The 20,519-nt window shown below is 42.8% G+C and overlaps 1 protein-coding gene across 3 annotated transcripts in view; it reads right to left on the minus strand.

Annotated features, from left to right (window-relative positions):
* The window catches only part of LOC144695004 (myopalladin-like), a 383,661-nt gene that overhangs the window by 195,708 nt on the left and 167,434 nt on the right, over window positions 1-20,519 (minus strand). For all 3 annotated transcript variants that reach the window (XM_078565852.1, XM_078565849.1, XM_078565851.1), the window contains exons 4-6: window positions 18,618-18,669; window positions 17,362-17,488; window positions 13,848-13,919 (exon numbers count right to left, since the gene is read on the minus strand). In XM_078565852.1, coding sequence (XP_078421978.1) covers window positions 13,848-13,919; window positions 17,362-17,488; window positions 18,618-18,669 — 251 coding nt within the window. The remainder of the gene's footprint in view (window positions 1-13,847; window positions 13,920-17,361; window positions 17,489-18,617; window positions 18,670-20,519) is intronic.

Below are 20,519 nucleotides of genomic sequence, written 5' to 3' on the forward strand. Positions count from 1 at the left end.
GGGGGGTGGAGCCAGCAGCGAGGATGGGAGCAGAGCGAGCAGCTGGGGGAAGAAGAGCTGACCCTGGGGCCTAAGGTAATCACAGAGGGTGGGAGGCAAAGCCTGGGAGAGGAGGAGAGGCCGGGCAGCAAGGGCAGGAGGTAAGACCTGGGAGCCAGGGCAGGAAGCAATGCCAGGAACCAAGGGCGGGAGCAAGGGGAAGAAACACTAAGGGAAAGAGCAGAAGCACTGGGGGAAAGCTTTTGTGAGCAGGCAGGCCACAGAAGAGGAACTCTGTGGCAAACGATGTTAAAATGAAATGGACAACCTTAAACAGATATACTGACAGTATTTAGAAACAACATTAAAGCAAAACAATGTTAAGGAGGCAACATTGAGAGAGAACTTACTGTATTGGAGAAGATTAAGGGACTAAAATCCGACAAATCCCAGAGCCTGCTGGCCTAAGGCCTAGGATTCTAAAAAAGATAGCTGCAGAGATAGTGGATGTGCTGGCCAGGATTTTCCAAAATTCCTTAGATTCGGGAATGGTCCCATTAGATTGGAAGTTTGCAAATGTTACACCGTTATTCAAGAAAGGAGGGACAGGGAAAATGGTGAACTACAGGCCAGCTGGCCTGATATCGGTTGGGAAAATGCTGGAACCTATTATCAAGGACGTCTTAACAATGCACTTGGAGAAACATAGTGTGATTAGAACGAGTCAACATGGTTTTACCAAAGGGAAATCCTGTTTCACAACTTTATTAGAGTTTTTTGAGGATGTAACTAGTAGGGTAGATAAAGGGAAACTAGATACCTAGATTTTCAAAAGGCATTTGATAGGGTGCCTGACCAGAGATTAATAGGCAAGATAAGGGCTCATGGAATTGGGGGTAATATTTTAGTGTGGATTGAAAATTGGTTAACAGATAGAAAGCAGAGATTGGGCATAAACAGGGCTTTTTCAAGTTGGCAGGCAGTGAATAGTGGAGTTCTGCAACAATCAGTGCTGGAGCCTCAGCTATTTACAATCTATTTTGATTTAGATAAACTTAGATAAATTTAGATAAACTAGATAATTAATGACTTAGATAAAGAGACATACAAACATATGAATTAGGAGCAGGATTAGGACACTCGGCCCCTCGAGCCTGCTCTGCCATTCAATAAGATCATGGCTGATCTGAAAATAACCTCAACCCCACATTCCCGCCTACCCACAATAACCTTTCGCCCCCTTATTAACTGCACTAAGTTTCAGCTTGAAACATTAAAGAGGTGGTTCCACTTTCTCTGCAACCAGAGCAAGGCTGCAACAGATTCTACATTAAGGAATGAATATCTGTGGCTACAACAGGAAATGTCATTGTTAACATGCTAGCCCATAAGGTGAATTTGGTCCATTAATTAGTGAAGAATGGCACTCTCTGTTGAATCTATCTAGCTCTGCTTTAAAAATACTCAAAGACTCTGCTTCCATCGTCTTTTGAGGAAGAGAGTTCCAAAGACTCACAACTCTTCGAGAGAAACCAATTCTCTTCATCTCTGTCTTAAATGAGCAATGCCTTATTTTTAAACAGTGACCCCTAGTTCTAGATTCTCCCACAAGAGGAGGCATCGTCTCCAAATCCACCCTGTCAAGAACCTCTCAGAATCTTCTTACTCTTCTAGCTCCAATGGATACAAGTCTAATCTGTCCAGGCTTTCCTCATAAGGCGACCCGCCCATTCCTGGTATTAGTCTAGTAAACCTACTCTGAACTGCGTCTAATGCATTTACATCTTTCTTTAAATAAGGTGACCAGTACTGCATACAATACTCCAGATGTGGTCTCACCAATGCCCTGTGCAACTGAAGCATAATCTCCATACTTTTGTAATCAATTCCCCTCACAAGACAGAGTCTAAGTTTGCTGATGATACAAAGCTAGGTGAAAGGATAAGCTGTGGTGAAGACACAGAGAGGCTGCAAAGAGATATAGACAGGTCATGTGAGTGAGCAAAAGATGGCAGATGGAGTATAATGTAGGGAAGAGTGAAGCCATTCACTTTGGTCATAAGAATGAAAAAGTAGAATATTTTTTAAAAGTTGAGAAGCTTGTAAGTGTTGATGTTCAAAGAGACTTGGGTGTGCCTGTACAAGGAACGCAGAAAGTTAGCATGCAGGTGCAACAAGCACTTAGGAAGACAAATGGCATGTTGGCCTTTATTGCCAGAGGATTGGAGTACAAGAATAAAGAAGTCTTGCTACAGTTGTACAGGGTTTTGGTGAGACCACATCTGGAGTACCAAGTGCAGTTTTGGTCTCCACATTTAAAAAAGGATATATTTGCATTGGAGGCAGAACAGTGAAGATTCACTAAATTGGTCCCTGGGATGAGGGGGTTGTCCTATGATGAGAGGCTGAGTAAATTGGGCTTATATTCTCTGGAGCTTAAAGAATGAGAGGTGATCTCATTGAAACATTGAAGATTCTGAAGGGGTTTGATAGGGTGGCACAGAGAGATTGTTTCCACTGTTCGGGGAATCTAAAACACGGGGGGCACTGTCTCAGGATAAGGGACCAATCACTCAGGACTGAGATGAGGAGAAATTTCTCCATTCAAAGGATTGTGAATCTTTGGAATTCTCTACCCCAGAGGGTTGTGGATGTTCCATCATACTTAAGGCTGGGATAGACAGATTTTTGATCTCTCAGGGGATTAAGGGATATGGGCAGCGGGCAGGAAGGTGGAGTTGAAGCCCAAGATCAGCCATGGTCATATTAAATGGTGCAGCAGGCTCTATTCTTGCTCCTATTTCTTGTGTTAAATGACTAACCCATTCTGAGAGTCGTTTGGCTGCCTGCCCCCTAATCCACCTCCATTAAATCTGGAAATTGGAGGGTTGAAGTTGGATTAGGGTTGGATCTGAGATTTTAAAAATCTTCACCTCTCCCGACACAACCTCTGTGTTTCATGTGCCTCTGTTCAAAACTCCTGACTATCCATGTCCTTTGGTTCCTTTCCTCTGTGTTCTTAGGCAGGTGATGGGTTACCTCGCTCCTTAGAGATCAATTCAGCAGAAAATAAGTCACTAAAGCCAGCTACCTTAGGGCGTAAGCGCTAAAGAGGCTACCTCTTTCTGTTCTCAAAATGAATAGATCTCATCCTGGCTAATATGTGGATTTGGGAAGAGATAAATGACACTCATTGGATTAGTTTTGAATATACTGTGAGCTGTGATAAAGCACACAATTAGCCCATCTGGATTTAACATATGTCCTCAATTCCTGTAGTTTGTGGGACCTTTTTTTAATCAGTGTGAATTCAGTGTTTTAAAGCAACATATTAAAATAACTCAATAATAAACCTGACAGTTGTGTTATGACCATAGCTGGTGTTAATTGCTGCGCAAACCAAATCCCAGAGGGAAGCTTGGCTTACGGGCCAAACCTTTTTTTGTATTCTGATAACGAGAAAACGGCGTACCATTTTCAGCAGTAAGAGGTCCAGTAACACGTCTGGGTTTTTTAAAATTAAAAGTAAAAGTTTTATTAACAAAAAATAAAAGAAAATTTAAGCACACAAGATTACTGTTACACAATTAAGGTTAGTCTTACAAATCATTGCCCCAAAACTCTCTACTTGGTCAAATCCACAAGTAAACACCTTCCGGGCAACACTTCTTTATAGATGTTTAAATATGAAATCCAGTAATATTAGACAAGGCAAACTGCTGTGGCATCAATAGTGGTGTACCACATGACCTTTACCCGCTTTCACTCTGTGGTGGAATTCACTTCAGACTAAAACTGCTTGCTGCAGCCCAAGACTTTTCTGGCATGACTGGATGGGTGATTCAAGCTGCATCCTCCTCCAGCACAATGCTCCAGCTATCTCAACAACTTAACCAGCTCCAGCTATCTCCAGCCATCTCTGGTTCTCTCTCCCACCTTATTACAATGGCAACATATCAATTTCCTTCCTTCAACTCTATTTTCCGTCTTTAATAGACTGGCATCCTTCAGCTTGATCCTTATTACTAACATTTTTACCATCACTAGGTTTTCTAAATCTACAGCTTCCCTGCTGAGTTCCATGTGACCCTTTTCCTGCACTTAACTGTGCATGTGAAATATCATAAGTATTGGCTAAAACAGCAGCTTCCCTGATCTTATTACTTTGTCTTTTATCGAAAGGTGAAAACCGCTACAAAGACACAAAAAAGGAATGAAACCGGAGGGACCACCTGGCATCGACCAAGGTTCCGGAAATGACAACGGCAATCGCATCCCTGCTGACCCTGCAAAGTCCTCCTTACTAACATCTGGGGGCTAGTGCCAAAATTGGAAGAGCTGTCTCACAGACTAGTCAAGCAACAGCCTGACATAGTCATCCTGACAGAACCATACCTTGCTCCACCATCACCATCCCTGGGTATGTCCTGTCCCACAGAGGTGGCTACACAGTGGTATACAGTCAGGAGGGAGTTGCCCTGGGAGTCATCAACATTGACACTGGACCCGATGAAGTCTCATGGCATCAGGTCAAACATGGGCAAGGAAACCTCCTGCTGATTACCACATACCACCCTCCCTCAGCTGATGAATCGGTGCTCCTCCATGTTGAACATCACTTGGAGGAAGCATTGAGGGTGGCAAGGGCAGGAAATGTTCTCTGGGTGGGGGACTTCAATGTCTATCACCAAGAGTGGCTTGGTAGTACCACTACTGACCGATCTGGCCAAGTCCTAAATGACATAGCTGCTAGACTGGGTCTGTGGCAGGTGGTGAGGAAACCAACAAGAGGGAAAAGCATACTTGATCTCATCCTCACCACCCTGCCTGCCGCAGATACATTTGTCCATGACAGTATTGGTAGGAGTGACCACAGCACAGTCATTGTGGAGGCGAAGTCCCACCTTCACATTGAGGATACCCTCCATCGTGTTGTTTGGCATTACCACTGTGCTAAATGAGATAGATTTCGAACAGATCTAGCAACTCGAGACTGGGCATCCATGAGGCACTGTGGGCCATCAGCAGCAGCAGAATTGTACTCAAACACAATCTGTAACCTCATGGCCCGGCATATCCCCCACTCTACCATTACCATCAAGCCAAGGCATCAACCCTGGTTCAATGAAGAGTGCAGGAGGACATGCCAGAAGCAGCACAAGGCATACATAAAAATGAGGTGTCAACCTGGTGAAGCTATAAAACAGAGCTACTTGCGTGCCAAACAGCATAAGCAGCAAGTGATAGACAGAGCTAAGCGATCCCTCAGCCAATTGTTCAGATCTAAGCTCTGCAGTCCTGCCACATGCAGTCATGAATGGCGATGAACAATTAAACAACTCACTGGAGGAGATGGCTCCACAAATATCCCCATCCTCAATGATGGAGGAGTCCAGCACAGCAGTGCAAGAGATAAGGCTGAAGGAGGTTGATTCGCAACAATCTTCTGCCAGAAGTGCCGAGTGAATGATCCATCTCGGCTTCCTCCGGAGGTCCCCAGCATCAGAGGTGCCAGTCTTCAGCCAATTCAATTCACTCCACGTGAAACCAAGAAATGACTGAAGGCACTGGATAGTGCAAAGGCTAAGGGCCCTGACAACATTCCGGCAATAGTACTGAAGACTTGTGTTCCAGAACTTGCCGCGCCGCTAGCCAAGCTGTTCCAGTACAGCCACAATACTGGCATCTACACAGCAATGTGGAAAATTGCCCAGGTATGTCCTTTACATAAAAAGCAGGACAAATCCAATCCAACCAATTACCGCACCATCAGTCTACTCTCGATCATCAGTCAAGTAATGGAAGGGGTCACCAACAGTGCTATCAAGCGGCACTTGCTTAGCAATAACCTGCTCACTGATGCCCAGTTTGGGTTCCGCCAGGGCCACTCAGCTCCTGACCTCATTACAGCCTTGGTTCAAACATGGACAAAAGAGCTGAACACAAGAGATGAGGTGAGAGTGACTGCCCTTGACATCAAGGCAGCATTTGACCAAGTGCAGCATCAAGGAGCCCTTGCAAAACTGGAGTCAATGGGAATCAGTGGGAAACTCTTAGGTGGTTGGAGTCATACCTAGCACAAAGGAAGATGGTTGTGGTTGTTGGAGGTCAGTCATCTCAGCTCCAGGGCATCACTGCAGGAGTTCCTCAGGATAGTGTCCTCGGCCCAACCATCTTCAGCTGCTTCACCAATGACTTTCCTTCCATCATAAGGTCAGAAGTGGGGATGTTCACTGATGATTGCACAATGTTTAGCACCATTCGCGACTCCTCAGCTACTGAAGCAGTCCATGTCCAAATACAGCAAGACCTGGACAATATCCAGGCTTGGGCTGACAAGTGGCAAATAACATTCGCACCACACAAGTATCAGGCAATGACCATCTCCAACAAGAGAGAATCCAACCATCGCCCCTTGATGTTCAATGGCATTACCATCATTGAATCCCCCACTATCAACATTCTGGGGGTTATCATTGACCAGAAACTGAACTGGACTAGCCATATAATTACTGTAGCTACAAGAGCAGGTCAGAGGCTAGGTATCGTGCGACAATTAACTCGCCTCCTGACTCCCCAAAGCCTGTCCACTGTCTACAAGGCACAAGTCAGGAATGTGATGGAATACTCCCCACTTACCTGGATGAGTGCAGCTCCTACAACACTGAAGAAGCTGGACACCATCCAGGACAAAGCAGTCCGCTGGATTGGCACCACATCCACAAACATTCACTCCCTCCACCATCGACGCACAGTAGCAGCAGTGTGCACCATCTACAAGATGCACTGCAGGAATTCACCAAGGCTCCTTAGACAGCACCTTCCAAACCCATAACCATTACCACCTAGAAGGACAAGGACAGCAGATAGATGGGAACGCCACCACCTGGAAGTTCCCCTCCAAGTCACTCACCATCCTGACTTCGAAATATATCGCTGTTCCTTCACTGTCGCTGGGTCAAAATCCTGGAACTCCCTTCCTAACAGCACTGTGGGTGTACCTACAACACATGGACTGCAGCAGTTCAAGAAGGCAGCTCACCACTATCTTCTCAAGGGCAACTAGGGATGGGCAATAAATGTTGGCCCAGCCAGTGAAGCCCACATCCCGTGAATGAATTTAAAAAAACTATTGGTCCCAGATAATGTCTTTTTCTCTTGCAAACTCCACATAAGTCTGATTAAGTCTTTTCCTTAGATTCCTAAACTTCAAATGATACGCTTCAGGGGCAAGCTCATAAGCATTTAATATTGTTTTCTTTACTGTTTCGTAATCTGCAGACTGCTCCTCTGATAAGCTTGCCTACATATTCATTGCTGTACCTGAAAAAACACTCTGTAACATAACCTAAGCATGTCTTGGCCAATTCAATTTCATAGCTATCTTTACAAATGAGGTGAAAAATCTCTCAATTCCAGTCTCTGTAAATTTAGGCAGATTTTTAGTTAAATCAGGTTCCTCAAAGGAATCAAAATCATCATATCAGCCTTACGAAATTCCACTTTCATCTCTACCTGCACTCTCTCTGCTAATTTCTCTAACTGAGTTTTAGTCAGAGATTTCAAATACTCCACAGATACATTTTCCACTCCCGGAAAAGTCATAGCAATTGACAAAGCCATGTTGCAGTCTAACCACTTTAAAACCCCTCAACACAAAGCTCCTGAGTTCAGCATTCATCTCGTACTCATATCCCTTGGATTCACAAACTCTAGCCCAATCAAGAAATTTTAGTAATCCCGCAAAGAGCCCCTATATTATTAAAAAAGCAACATCCATTCTCACAGTTGTTGGATTTGTGAAAGCAAAATCCGAATATTTTCTTCATGGTGAGAGATTAGGAACTTTGGATGAGCAAAGCGTTTAGGTCACTAATCACTAAAACCTAGTGCAAATGGCATAAAAAGTAATCAAAGGGTAATGGAATTTCTGAATCGGACTGAAATGCAAGAGTGAGGAGCCTCAATCAGACAGCCTTAGTCAGACATATCTCTCTCTGGTGTACTGCACTCAGTTGTCTACAACAGTACCTCAGGAAAGATATATTGAACTTGGAGGGAGTACAGAACAGATGCACCAAAACAATGCCAAAGCTTAAAGGGTAAAATTATGAGACAGGTTACATAAATGTTGTTTGTATTCCTCTGAGTTTAGAAGGTTGAGGAGAGATCTAATTTAGGTATTTAAAATGATTAAGGAATTCGATAGGGTAGATACAGAGAAGTTCTTTCCTCTGCTGGGGTAATCCAAAGCAAGGGGGTACTTAAAATTAGAGCTAGGTCATTTAGGAGTGAGATCAAGAAGCAATTTTTGATATAAAAGGCAATGAAAATCTGATCTTTGTTTGGTAAGGGATCAAGGGTCATGGGGCAAAGGGGAGTAAATGAAATAGAGATCGACTATGATCTAACTGAATAGCAGAATGGCCTAGTCCAGACCATATGTTCCATATTAGAAGAAGTGCTATTAAATAGATTGTAACTGTTTGAAAATTGTATTCTGTTTTTTCATATGTTACATGCAAAAAAACCACCATGTTGGTTTACCATTAATTTCACCAGAATGCTGACTAATTTACCTTTTGAAAGATAGAAGAAATGAATGTGGTGGATGTAAAACCACAGCACGTAAAATTAGGGTTTCTTTCACTTTCCAAACCTCTGTCGTGCATTAACATAGCTGGAAATTAAATGCAAAGGATACTCTTCAGAACGTAATGGTGTAAAATAAATATGTACATTTATGTTGTACTTTTCACACAACGGTACGTCTCAAAGGGCTTTATTTTCTGAGGTGTAGTCACTGTTGTAATGTGGCAGCCAATATGCACTCAGCAAACTCCCACAAACAGCAATATCACAATGAACAGATAATCTGTTTTTTATGATGTTGACAGGGGGATAATTATTTTAGAAATAGTGCCATGGGATCTTTTAAATCCACCCAAACAGACTGATGGGGCTTGGTTTAACATCTCATCCAAAAGATGGCTCAAGCCCTGGAGCAGGACTTGAATCCAGAACCTTGTAAGTTAGAGGCACACATGCTACCAACTTGTGCGCAGTTGGTACAGCTGAGTTATTTAAAAGTCCCAGAGGGAAACTTTAAACAACTGTCATAACCTATAATTTTAAGTGTTATGTTTGAGATGCAACTCTAAATTCAGGAATCATACTACCAGTTCTCGAGGGGTTTTATATTAAGCTAAATTAAACATTTTATTAATTTACACAAGTTAAATATATACACATGGCTGCAAATTACTACGATTGTAACTTTTAACAAATTCCCAAACTAATCTCCACTAAGGCAACAGCAACCCATAGACTTAACCAGACACCAGGCAAATCATTTTCACCTTACGAATTCAAAATGAGGTTCTTTTCACTTTGGTTCCTGTGGAGACAGTTGGAGGCTTACAGCTGCTTTTGATCTCACATTGCCTCTGCTCTACATGCACAAAACTACTGACATTATACCTAGAACAGCCCATTGAATGTAAATTCTCATTGCATCACCAACCTCTGAACTAAACCTCTCTAACAAAAAAACCCCTTTCATAGTACCAATTTTATTAATAACATAAACATATTGCGTGGTATCTGCTAGATCGTTATCAGTTTTCACCCTACTTCTTGAATGCTCTATTCATAAAATACAGATACACTCTAATCTCTGTTTAAATCTCAAAACTAGTACACATCAAACCACCAGACTAGCTGGCTTTAATCCAATTAAGACACTCCTACAGACTAAACCTCTATTTTAAAATAAAAATATTTCCCAATAACATTATATACATTAATAGCTTCATGACACAACTAAGCCACTTCTGATACAGTCAATGTAAAGGAATGATCAGCCTGGAGAAATAACTCTTCTCCAGTAAAACAGTGCGGGGGCAAAGGCAGCTCTCCTCCAACATGCCCAAGAGTTGAAGTGCATTAATTTGGTCCAGGCATATGTAAGATGTCGTCTCACCCACATTTGGTGGCCCTTCAAGAACTTACCTTCCTCATCTAAGTCATGGATTGCTAAGGAATCTTGAAAGTGTAAGATTATTAGGTTACTAACAAGAATACTAATTGTTAAAATCTAACTTTATTGTTAGAAACTAAAATCTAACCTTATAGTTTACTAATAATTGACTTTATTAGATACTCTTCTTTGTAGAATATTAAAGTGGGAAAACTTAGAAATAAGGCACAGTATAGAAAAGATGCCAAGGCAGCAGAGTTCTGCAAGTTTGTCTCAAGTTTTAAAAGAACAAATGGACAAGACCCTGAAGGCTGTCTGTGGAACACTGCTTGTGTGTGAGAATGGAATGTAGATGTCTCTCTCTACCAGATAAGGAGCCATGGCATGTATGAGCACTGAGATACAAAGTACATTACTTAAGGAAATATGTAAGGGTAGCAACAGCCACAACCTGGTTGGTCAAGGGAAGCGCCCTCTCACACATGGGGCTGAAGATGATTGGGTTGAGGAAAGTGGTTAATTCGATAACAGCCTGAATAAAAGAGACCCTCACTTTGTTTTTAGTATGGCGGAGATTAAGACCATCCAGGACAAGAACAAAACAAGATAAGAGACAAGAGAGAAAATGAGAGAGAGATAGAGAGAGAGAGAGAGCGAGAGAGAGAGAGAGAGAAAGAGAGAGAAGAAGAGAGGCTCAAAGGTCAAAGACCAAACCTGTGAGAGAAACTGTTTTGTGTGAACTGCCATCCAGATCTTAACACAGGAGTATATTCCAGGTTCAACTGTAAATCACTGCCCAAGTTTGCTGAAGTACTTTATCTGAGAACTTAATAAATTTGCCTTGACTTTGTCTCAATAAAGACAATTCACAACAAAGCTTTGCTGCCAAGTCTGTTCCTGCCTTAAGGGGGTGCAAAGACCCCCAAAATCTTACAAAGGAACTTCCACTCTCTACATTTGTTGCAACGTATTGCAATAGCAATCAAAAAGACTGGGGTAAAAGAAATCGTAACATAAAGAAAGGGTGACCTCCATTGCAATAAAAACTAACATAGAGGGAAAAATACAAATGAACACTAATATTTTTTAAATAAAAAAACACAAATTCAACATTAGCTTTTCCAATAAAAGCTTAGCTTCAAGTATCTAACTTCAGCGGAACAGGTCATGGATTTACATAAGGAGGTTTTTTTTTAATAGTTTCATGAGATGTCACCATCACTGATAAGGCCAGCAATTGTTGCCCATCCTTAAATTCTCTTGAGAAAGTGGTGGTGAGCCACTTTCTTAAACGGTCCTTCTGGTTTAAGCACTACACCTACAATGCTGTTAGAAAGGGAGTTGCAGGAATTTGGCCCAGCAACAGTGAAAGTAAGACAATATAGTTCCAAGTCAGGATGGTGTGTGGCTTAGAGGGAAACTTCAGGTGGTGGTGTTCCCATGCATCTGAGGCCCTGTAGATACCTGTGAATTTGGAAGGTGATGTTCAAGGAGGCTTGGCGAGTTGATGCAGTGCATCCTGTAGATGGTACACACTGCTGCCACTGGATGCTGGTGATGGAGGGAGTGAATATTTAAAATGGTGAATGGGTTGCCAATCAAGTGGGCTGCTTGGTCTTGGACAGTGTCAAGCTTCTTGAGCATTGTTGGAGCTGTGCTCATCCAGGCAAGTGCAGAGTATTTCATCACATTCCTGACTTGTGACTTTAAATGGCAGACAGGCTTTGGGGAGTCATATGTGTTACTCGCCACAGAATTCTCAGCCTCTGGCCTGCTCTTGTAGCCACAGTATTTATATAGCTGGTCCAGTTAAGTTTCTAGTCAATGGTACCCTGAAGTATATTGTTTTTGGAGGATGCAGCGATGATAATGTCAATGAATGTCAAGGGGAGATGGTTAGATTCCTGCTTGTTAGAGATAGTCACTGCCTGGCACTTATCAGCCTAAGCCAAAATGTTGTCTTGCTGCATATGGACATGGACTGCTTTAGTATCTGAGCAGTTGCCAATGGTACTGAACATGGTGCAATCATCAGCAAACATCTCCATCTCTGACCTTATGATCCAAGGAAGGTCATTGGTGAAGCAGCTGAAGGTGATTGGGCCTAGAATGTTAACCCTGAGGAACTTCTGCAGCAATTTTCTGATGATTAGCCTCCAAAAACCCCAACCATCTTCCTTGGTGCTAGGTATGACTCCAACCGCTGGACACTTTTCCCTCTGATTTTCATTGACTTTAATTTTTCAGAGTCTCTTTGATGCCATTGGGTCAAATGCTGCCTTGATGTCATGGGAAGTCACTTTCACCTCATTTCTTGAATTCAACTCTTCTATCTTTTTTTGGATCAAGGCTGTAATGAGGCCAAGAGCTGAGTGACCCTGGCAGAACCCAAACTGATCATCAGTGAGCAGGTTATTGCTGAGTAAGTGCCGTTTGACAGCACTGTCAATGACACCTTACATCACTTTTCTGATACAAAAACAGAATTACCTGGAAAAACTCAGCAGGTCTGGCAGCATCGGTGGAGAAGAAAACAGTTGACGTTTCGAGTCCTCATGACCCTTCGGCAGAACTGAGTATAGTTATATTTCACCTTTCTCCTAACTATACTCAGTTCTGCCGAAGGGTCATGAGGACTCGAAACATCAACTGTTTTCTTCTCCACCGATGCTGCCAGACCTGCTGAGTTTTTCCAGTTCTGCCGAAGGGTCATGAGGACTCGAAACGTCAACTGTTTTCTTCTCCACCGATGCTGCCAGACCTGCTGAGTTTTTCCAGGTAATTCTGTTTTTGTTTTGGATTTCCAGCATCCGCAGTAGCTTTTAGCTTTTTGTTTTTATCACTTTTCTGATGATTGAGAGTAGACTGATGGGGCAGTAATTGGCCCGGTTGGATTTGTCCTGCTGTTTGTGGACAGAACATTACTGGGCGATTTTCCTCATAGCTAGGTAGATGCCAGTGTTGTAGCTGTACTGGAACAGCTTGGCTAGGGTCACAGCAGGAGGACCAGTCTTCAGTACTGCACCGGAATGTTGTCAGGGGACACAGCCTTTGCTGTATCCAGTGCCTTCAGCTGTTTTTTTATGTCACCTGGAGTGAATCAAATTGGCTGAAGACTGGCATCTGTGACGTTGGGGACCTCAGGAAGCTGAGATGGATCATCCATTCAGCACTTCTGGCTGAAGCTGATTGTAAATGCTTCAGTCTTGTCTTTTTGCACTGGCCTGCCAAACATTGAGGATCGGGATATTTGTCGAGCCTCCTCCTCCAGTTAGTTGTTTAATTATCCACCACCATTCACGTTTTGTATGCCAGGACAGCACAGCTTGGATCTGATCTATTAGTTGTGGGATTGCTTGTCACATGCTGTTTCTGCTGTTTAGCATGCATGTAGTCCTGTGTCGGAGCTTCAACAGTTGACACCTCATTTTTACGTATGCCTGCTACTGCTCCTGGCATGCTTTCCTGCACTCTTCATTGCCCTGCCTTGATGGTAATAGTAAAGTAGGGTCATGCCAGGTCATGAAGTTACAGATTGTGGTTTAATACAGTTCTGCTGCTTCTGATGGCCCACAGTGCCTCATGGATACCCAATTTTGGACTCGTAGATCTGTTCTGAAACTATCCCAATTAGCACAGTGGGAGTGCCATGTTACATGGGGAGGTGAGCTGGCAAAAACTTTCTGCAAGCTGGTATTGGACCAATTAATAAAATTATTGAGGCTATAAATCAGCTCGGGCTGACAGAAGGCCAGTCTCCTAAAAATTGGACATTGCAAAATTTGCCACACGGCTTCCGCGTCCAATGGCCCAACCCATTGGTAGGCTCTCACAGGGATGATAGATTAGTTTATCAATCAAACAAATCATTTCTTTCAACTTACAATACCTTTGTAAAAACTGGAGCAGCCATGAGGGGTAGTCCATCCAATCCCTGCAGCAAATTTGTGGGGCTTTGTATCTAGTGGAACAATAATAAAATTTTACCTGTTTTCAGAAAAAAAATCGGTAGAGGTCACAACAAAAAATTGTACACCCTGGAAAAGCATAGCAGATCTAATTGCACTTAAGAAGAGAACAGATAGGTTAATGTTTCGGGTGTAAGGGCAAACATACCAATCCCATGGCTTCCAACAGGGCGACACACATGAGGGGAGCCCATGAAAAAAATGTCCTGTAATATTGTAGACCCATTTCTAACTCACAGCCCTGTTAAATGTGGCTCCCCTGGAAGGTGTTGGCTAGATTGATAGACCCTCTGAAATCCTGATAAAGGCCAAACACCTGAAACATTAAGAAATCCTTTTTACAGATGCTGACAAACCTGCTTGTTCCAGTTCCTGTTTTATGTCATACAAGTTTTTGTTTCATTTCACAACATGTCATTGTTAGCTCTACATATACAGGAAAATGTACACCCCTTTCATCCATAGTTAAAATTAACACAGTAGTCAGAAAGAAACATTGTAAACTTGTTAATTACAAACCTGAGGGAAAATGTATTAGCCCTCTACACCTGCCATAATGCTTCACTATACCATTTGGAAATTGGCTCTTTAGGACAAAACTTTATTCTTCATTCCTACTGGTGGGGCTTTGAGCCAAAAGGTTGATAATGACAAGTTAGGTAACAACAATTCTATTGCAGGTTTCAAAATCCATTAATATCATATCTTTCTAATTATAAAAGGATTACAATTAACTGAATTCAGCAATGGTTAAATTACCAAAATTCAAATTGTCAATAATTCTCAAACCAGTATTTTTAATAAATATAACACTAACTTTAAAACTAAAGGGAAGAAGCTTCTGGACTTAGTCACTGCTAGAATGGTGGGACCATTTTCAGGTTGGGTACTCAATTTACTAACGGGTGGACTTAGCTATAGCTCTTTAACTCAACCATGGCAATAGCATGCCTCCTCCGGGTTGCCCAAACAATTAAGGAGCCTGGGGGTGGGGGGTATAGTGTTGGAATGGAGTGTTTATTCTGTCATGGAAGGATTTCTAACTAAAGGGAACATGGCATGAGTAACAAGGGCTCACCGGCACTTGGATTTTTGAGGCTGCAGAAACCATAGAAATGAAGAGGAGACCTGGGAAAGCTGCTGCCTGGGTCTCTCATTCTGGAGCTCCTGCTTTGTGGTCTGGGGGACCGCAGTAAGGTGAGATCTCCCAAGGAGGGGAGGAAGAGGACAACCTCTCCAACCAAATATGTGTGGAAGGAAGTGAGCAGCAGGAGCCTGGTCCCTCCAATCTGAACATAGTGTACCAAGGGGATTCAGAATGTCAGGAAGGCAGGAAAGGTGAGTGGTATAAAACTTTCAGGTGCCAAGCCCCATGCTCTGTCTTTCCAAGAATTGTCCTAGTGCATAGCATGCCTCAGGACTGGACACCTTGCAGCTTCACTCCTTCCTCTCTCTGCAAGTACCTCACATCTCCATCTAAGCAGCCAACACTAACGCTCACCCTCATGCTATTGCCCTCTCACAGTCACCCTCCACAAATGTTGTCTTTTCTTTCTCTCCACACAAACCATTATGAGCACAATAGCTTTGTTTTTTCTCACAGAAACATAGAAAATAGGAGCCGGAGTAGGCCATTCGGCCCATCGAGCCTGCTCCGCCATTCATCATGATCATGGCTGATCCTCCAACTCAATAGCCTGCTCCTGCTTTCTCCCCATATCCTTTGATCCCTTTCGCCCCAAGGGCTATATCTAACTCCTTCTTGAAAACATACAATGTTTTAGCCTCAACTACTTTCTGTGATAATGAATTCCACAGGCTCACTACTCTCTGGGTGAAGAAATTTCTCCTCATCTCAGTCCTAAATTATCTGCCCCGTATCCTCAGACTGTAACCCCTGGTTCTGGACTCCCCCACCATCGGGAACATCCTTCCGGCATCTACCCTGTCTAGTCCTGTTAGAATTTTATAGGTTTCTATGAGAGCCCCCTTCAATCTTCTGAACTCCAGCAAATATAATCCTAACCGACTCAATCTCTCCTCATATGTCAGTCCTGCCATCCCAGGAATCAGTCTGGTAAACCTTCGCTTCACTCCCTCTATAGCAAGTACATCCTTCCTCAGATAAGGAGACCAAAACTGCACACAATATTCCAGGTGGATAATAATCTGCCTTCCTGTTTTTGCTACCAAAGTGGATAATCTCACATTTATCCACATTATACTGCATCTGCCATGCATTTGCCCACTCACTCAGCTTGTCCAAATCACACTAAAGCATTTCTGCATCCTCCTCACAGCTCGCCCTCCCACCCAGCTTTGTGTCATCTGCAAATTTAGCATCTGCAGATATTACATTTAGCTCCCTCATCTAAATTATTAATATATATTGTGAATAGCGGGAATCCCAGCACCGATCCCTGCAGTATCCCACTAATCACTGCCTGCCATTTGGAAAAAGACCCGTTTATTCCTACTTTTTGTTTCCTGTCTGCCATCCAGTTTTCTATCCATCTCAATACACTCCCCCAATCCCATGCACTTTAATTTTACACGCTAATCTCTTATGTGGGACTTTGTCGAAAGCCTTCTGAAAGTCCAAATATCCACTGGCTCCCCCTCATCAACTCTACTCGAAAAATTCCAGTAGATTTGTCAAGCATGATTTCCCTTTCATAAATCCATGCTGACTCTGTCTGATTCTGCCACTGCTTTCCAAGTGCTCAGCTATTAAATCTTTTATAATGGACTCTAGGATTTTCCTCACTACTGGCGTCAGGCTGACTGGTCTATAATTCCGTTTTCTCTCTACCTCCCTTTTTAAATAGTGGGGTTACATTAACTACCCTCCAATCTGTAGGAACTGTTCCAGAGTCTATAGAACCTCCTTGCAGGAGAAGGGCGCACACAACTTTGCATCAGCAGCTAACCAGGGCGTGGTTAGGTGTGGTTGACTGGGCCTGGCTCTACAGTCACAAGCATCTTCTCGGTCACTGGCAGCGCATGCCCACCTGCTCCACTGGGAAGGAGGTCTTGTTTCAGAAGGCTGCAGATGTCAGCAGCGACCCTGCTGTGAGAGCCTAAGCTTCCTGAGGCCTTGAATCCTGCCCTGCAGGAACCTGGAAGAGGGCAGGATGATGTGAGGAACCTGACCTGACCTCAATTTCAGGGGATTTGACTCTCCAAATGCACTCAAACCTGCCTTTTGACTGGAACATTTTCCCCAAAATTTTAAAAAATAATTTTACCAGCATTTAAGAAAGAAAAACGTGAGAACATGAGAAAAGAACAGAAAAATTGTGGTAGTTACACAGCTTCAGTTGAAGAGCTAGCATTGGCACAGATGTGATGGCCCAAATAGCCTTCTTCTGTACTTTAATCTCTATGACTCTTGGTAAATACTGAAAAGAACACAGGACAATGAATCAATAATACCTGATGAATTGGTCGCACTGGAGGTGGGTCAACTGTGGGATGTAACTGGTGGAACTCTGAATGAACAGTTGCAGGATTGGAGGGAGGGGACGGAGCTGCAACAGCAATGTGAATCTTATCTTGAACCCTATATATAAAACACAATATCGGTTAGACCCAATACCCTGATGTCCTTCTGGCTTTCAATTCTTTTCAGTCTTATATAATCTGAGCTTTAAAAATCATTCACTAAAAAATAAAATCCACAAAGGATTTCATTCATTACAGGCAGGATTTTCCCCCCATTGGGGGGGAAATTGAAGTGCGGGCGTGCAAGAGGTGAACCTCCGATCGGCACCCCCAATCGGGGGCGCGCCACCATTTTACGTGGGCAGGCCAATTAAGGCCCGCCCAGTGTGACATCCGCCAGGAAGCCCTATGCCCTCCCTGTGGGGGTGGGGGAGGGGAAATCCCAAAACCTGAGAGTGCGCTTTTTCACGCATGTGCACGAAAGAGCGCACTCATCTCCCTGAGGCTAAGTGCTGCCTCAGGGAGTTCAGCTCTACAATAAAAAATATTAAAAATAGAAAACAAAAATCCCAAATATGTCAGTGTCACACGAGTTGGGACATGTCCAAAACTTTTAAAAAAAAATTTAATTAAATATTTTAAAACCTACATGAAACCTCATCCCACCCGTGGAAGGGGTTTCATGCTTGTTTAAATAAATTTTTAAATCATTTCTTTAATTATTTTAATATCCATTCAATATCCATTCAATCTCCCTGAGGCAGCTCCGTGCCTCAGGGAGATTGCTGCGCTCTTTCGCGCACATGTGCGAAAGAGCGCTGGCCCTGACTCTTCCTCCTCCCCCCGCCCGCACAGGTAGCACTGAGCGCTGCTGGTCATGTATTATGCTGGGCGGGCCTTAATTGGCCCGCCCGCGTAAAATAGCAGCGCGGAGCCAATCACGGGCGGCGATTGGCTCCATGCCTGCCCCCACCTGCTCCCACCCAGCCTGCCCGCCATAGGAAAAACCCTGCCCCTGGTGTGTAGATAAGATCAACATCAACTATTCCCAAGGTAAGTTAAACAGTTTACATGCAGAATACATACAGACTACAGAACAGAAATAACTTTACTCTGACCCAACTTTTTACTTGTAGCCCACTGTAGAGAACACTTTGAGGTCCAACAATGTAAATACTTCCAGTCATCTGATGATCAACAAAATGTGTCAGAAGCTGCAGAGTGTGACAGGTCTTTATTGTACTTACTGAGTAATGTCTTCCTTTACAGAGTCTTGCTCGGATTCAGATGAAGAGAGTCCTGTGCAATATATAATGGAGAAAGGTTGAAATGTCTGGTTTAAATAAACTGCCAAATATTTTCTAATAACGGGTCCACTTATTCTATAGAAACAGGATAATTTATAATGACACAAATAATTAAGAGCTGTTAGTCACTGTGAGGTGTGAAAGAACCAAGGAGGAGAAAGTCATTAACATCTCTAGGCTAGCGTGAACTGGGTGCAGGGAATGTTCTCTATGCCTGAAAGGTAGGCCTGAGGCTTGATCAATACTGATTCCCGGTCTTCATTTTTAAAAGTCTGGTGAGCTGCCGACATCCACCACATGCCCCTCACAGCTTGCCAGCAAAGTGGAGATGGAAGTCAGGTAGCTCCTGCAGTTAGGTGCTGGAGAATGAAAGAGAAAGGGAGGATGATGGTAACCATGGACTGGGAGTGAGCCTCAGGTAAACTGTGAAGCAGGAAGGAATGCTCCTGCTCCTCCTAGCTGGACATGATGGCTTTTATAAAAACTTATCTTTTAGGTGGCAGTTTGTGGTCAGTTTTATCTACTTCTGAAAATGCTGAGTGGAGCAGGCCTGACACCACTCCCGTCAGAGCAACCCAATTTCAGGAAGGGGGCTTTACGTAAGCATTAACCACTCAATGGCAAATGCAGGCGACCCAAGGCTGATTTAGACTGATGCTCAAGGACGCCTAGAGCATCCAAACCAAAATAGCACCAGACTTGTTACTGATGCTGTTCAGAAGTGGGAAGTTTCACCTCTAATTTAGATCTTTGTGCTCCTGTTTTCAGGCACAATGTATTTCAATTTCTCCCCAACTTCCTTTACTTTCAAGGCTAAATCACAGTGGCTACACTTCGGAGTGCAGACTCATTTGTGTCGAGAGAAAGTTAGATAAGATTATCCCAATTATCTGACCCATGCTCAATGGCAAGAATGCAGCATCTCTGAACTTGCTCATTAAAATACTACCTAAAAAGTACCACATCCAAAACCTTGACAAATGTTCAATATACAGATGTTAACTGACCCATTATGCATTTCCAGCATTTTTCTTTTTATTTTAAATGTATTATTGTTTATTATTCAACTTGTTCATCTTTCTGAAAGTCTGTTTTAACTCCCACAATAAGATACATTTATTTATGGTCCAGCAGTTTTTTCAACTGTTACCAAAAAGAGTAAAACTGTTGATCCCAAAGGTCACCAAACTTGTAGAAATCTCTTTCTGCAGTTTTTGGTCTTGTCTTCATTTATTTCTATGGGACTTATATTTGTTTCAGAGGGATATCAATTCAGCAAATTTGTTTAGAATTCAAATTGAACAGATTAAAAATGCTGAAGTCTTAAGTAAACAAACTGACTGAGGAAGATTTAGAGGCCTTAACAGTGGAGGTGAAAAATATTTGGTAACGTTGGATGACCTTTCTTTTGGATATTCTTACCAAAATTCAAAGGTTCGAACAGTATAAACTTTGATTTCACTTAATTGTATGATCAGTAAGTGTTGAGTTCAACCATTAAACGACTATATTATTAAAATGTACAAGATATGGGCAGGTAGTGTGGCGAAGGAGACAGAGTGAGCTTCATGTCCATCAACTTGGTTCAAGGTAGCGCACATTCAGACCTGTGTCCTGACTCATCATTAAGCTCACAATGTGTGCAATGTAAGTATCATTACATCATGATTGTACATCCAAAAGTTTCAGCATTATATTGGCTTTATGCCCCATTTCAGGATTTGAGTACAAAATCTAGACTGAGATACTGAGGGAGTGTTTCACTATCCTATGAATGAAATATTAAAGCAAATTCTTGAATGTACATTGCGTTGTTCAAATGGTTTTAAACATATTGTGGCA

This window comes from Cetorhinus maximus, chromosome 20, assembly GCF_964194155.1.
Source record: "Cetorhinus maximus chromosome 20, sCetMax3.hap1.1, whole genome shotgun sequence".
In the NCBI taxonomy this organism is placed as follows: domain Eukaryota; kingdom Metazoa; phylum Chordata; class Chondrichthyes; order Lamniformes; family Cetorhinidae; genus Cetorhinus; species Cetorhinus maximus.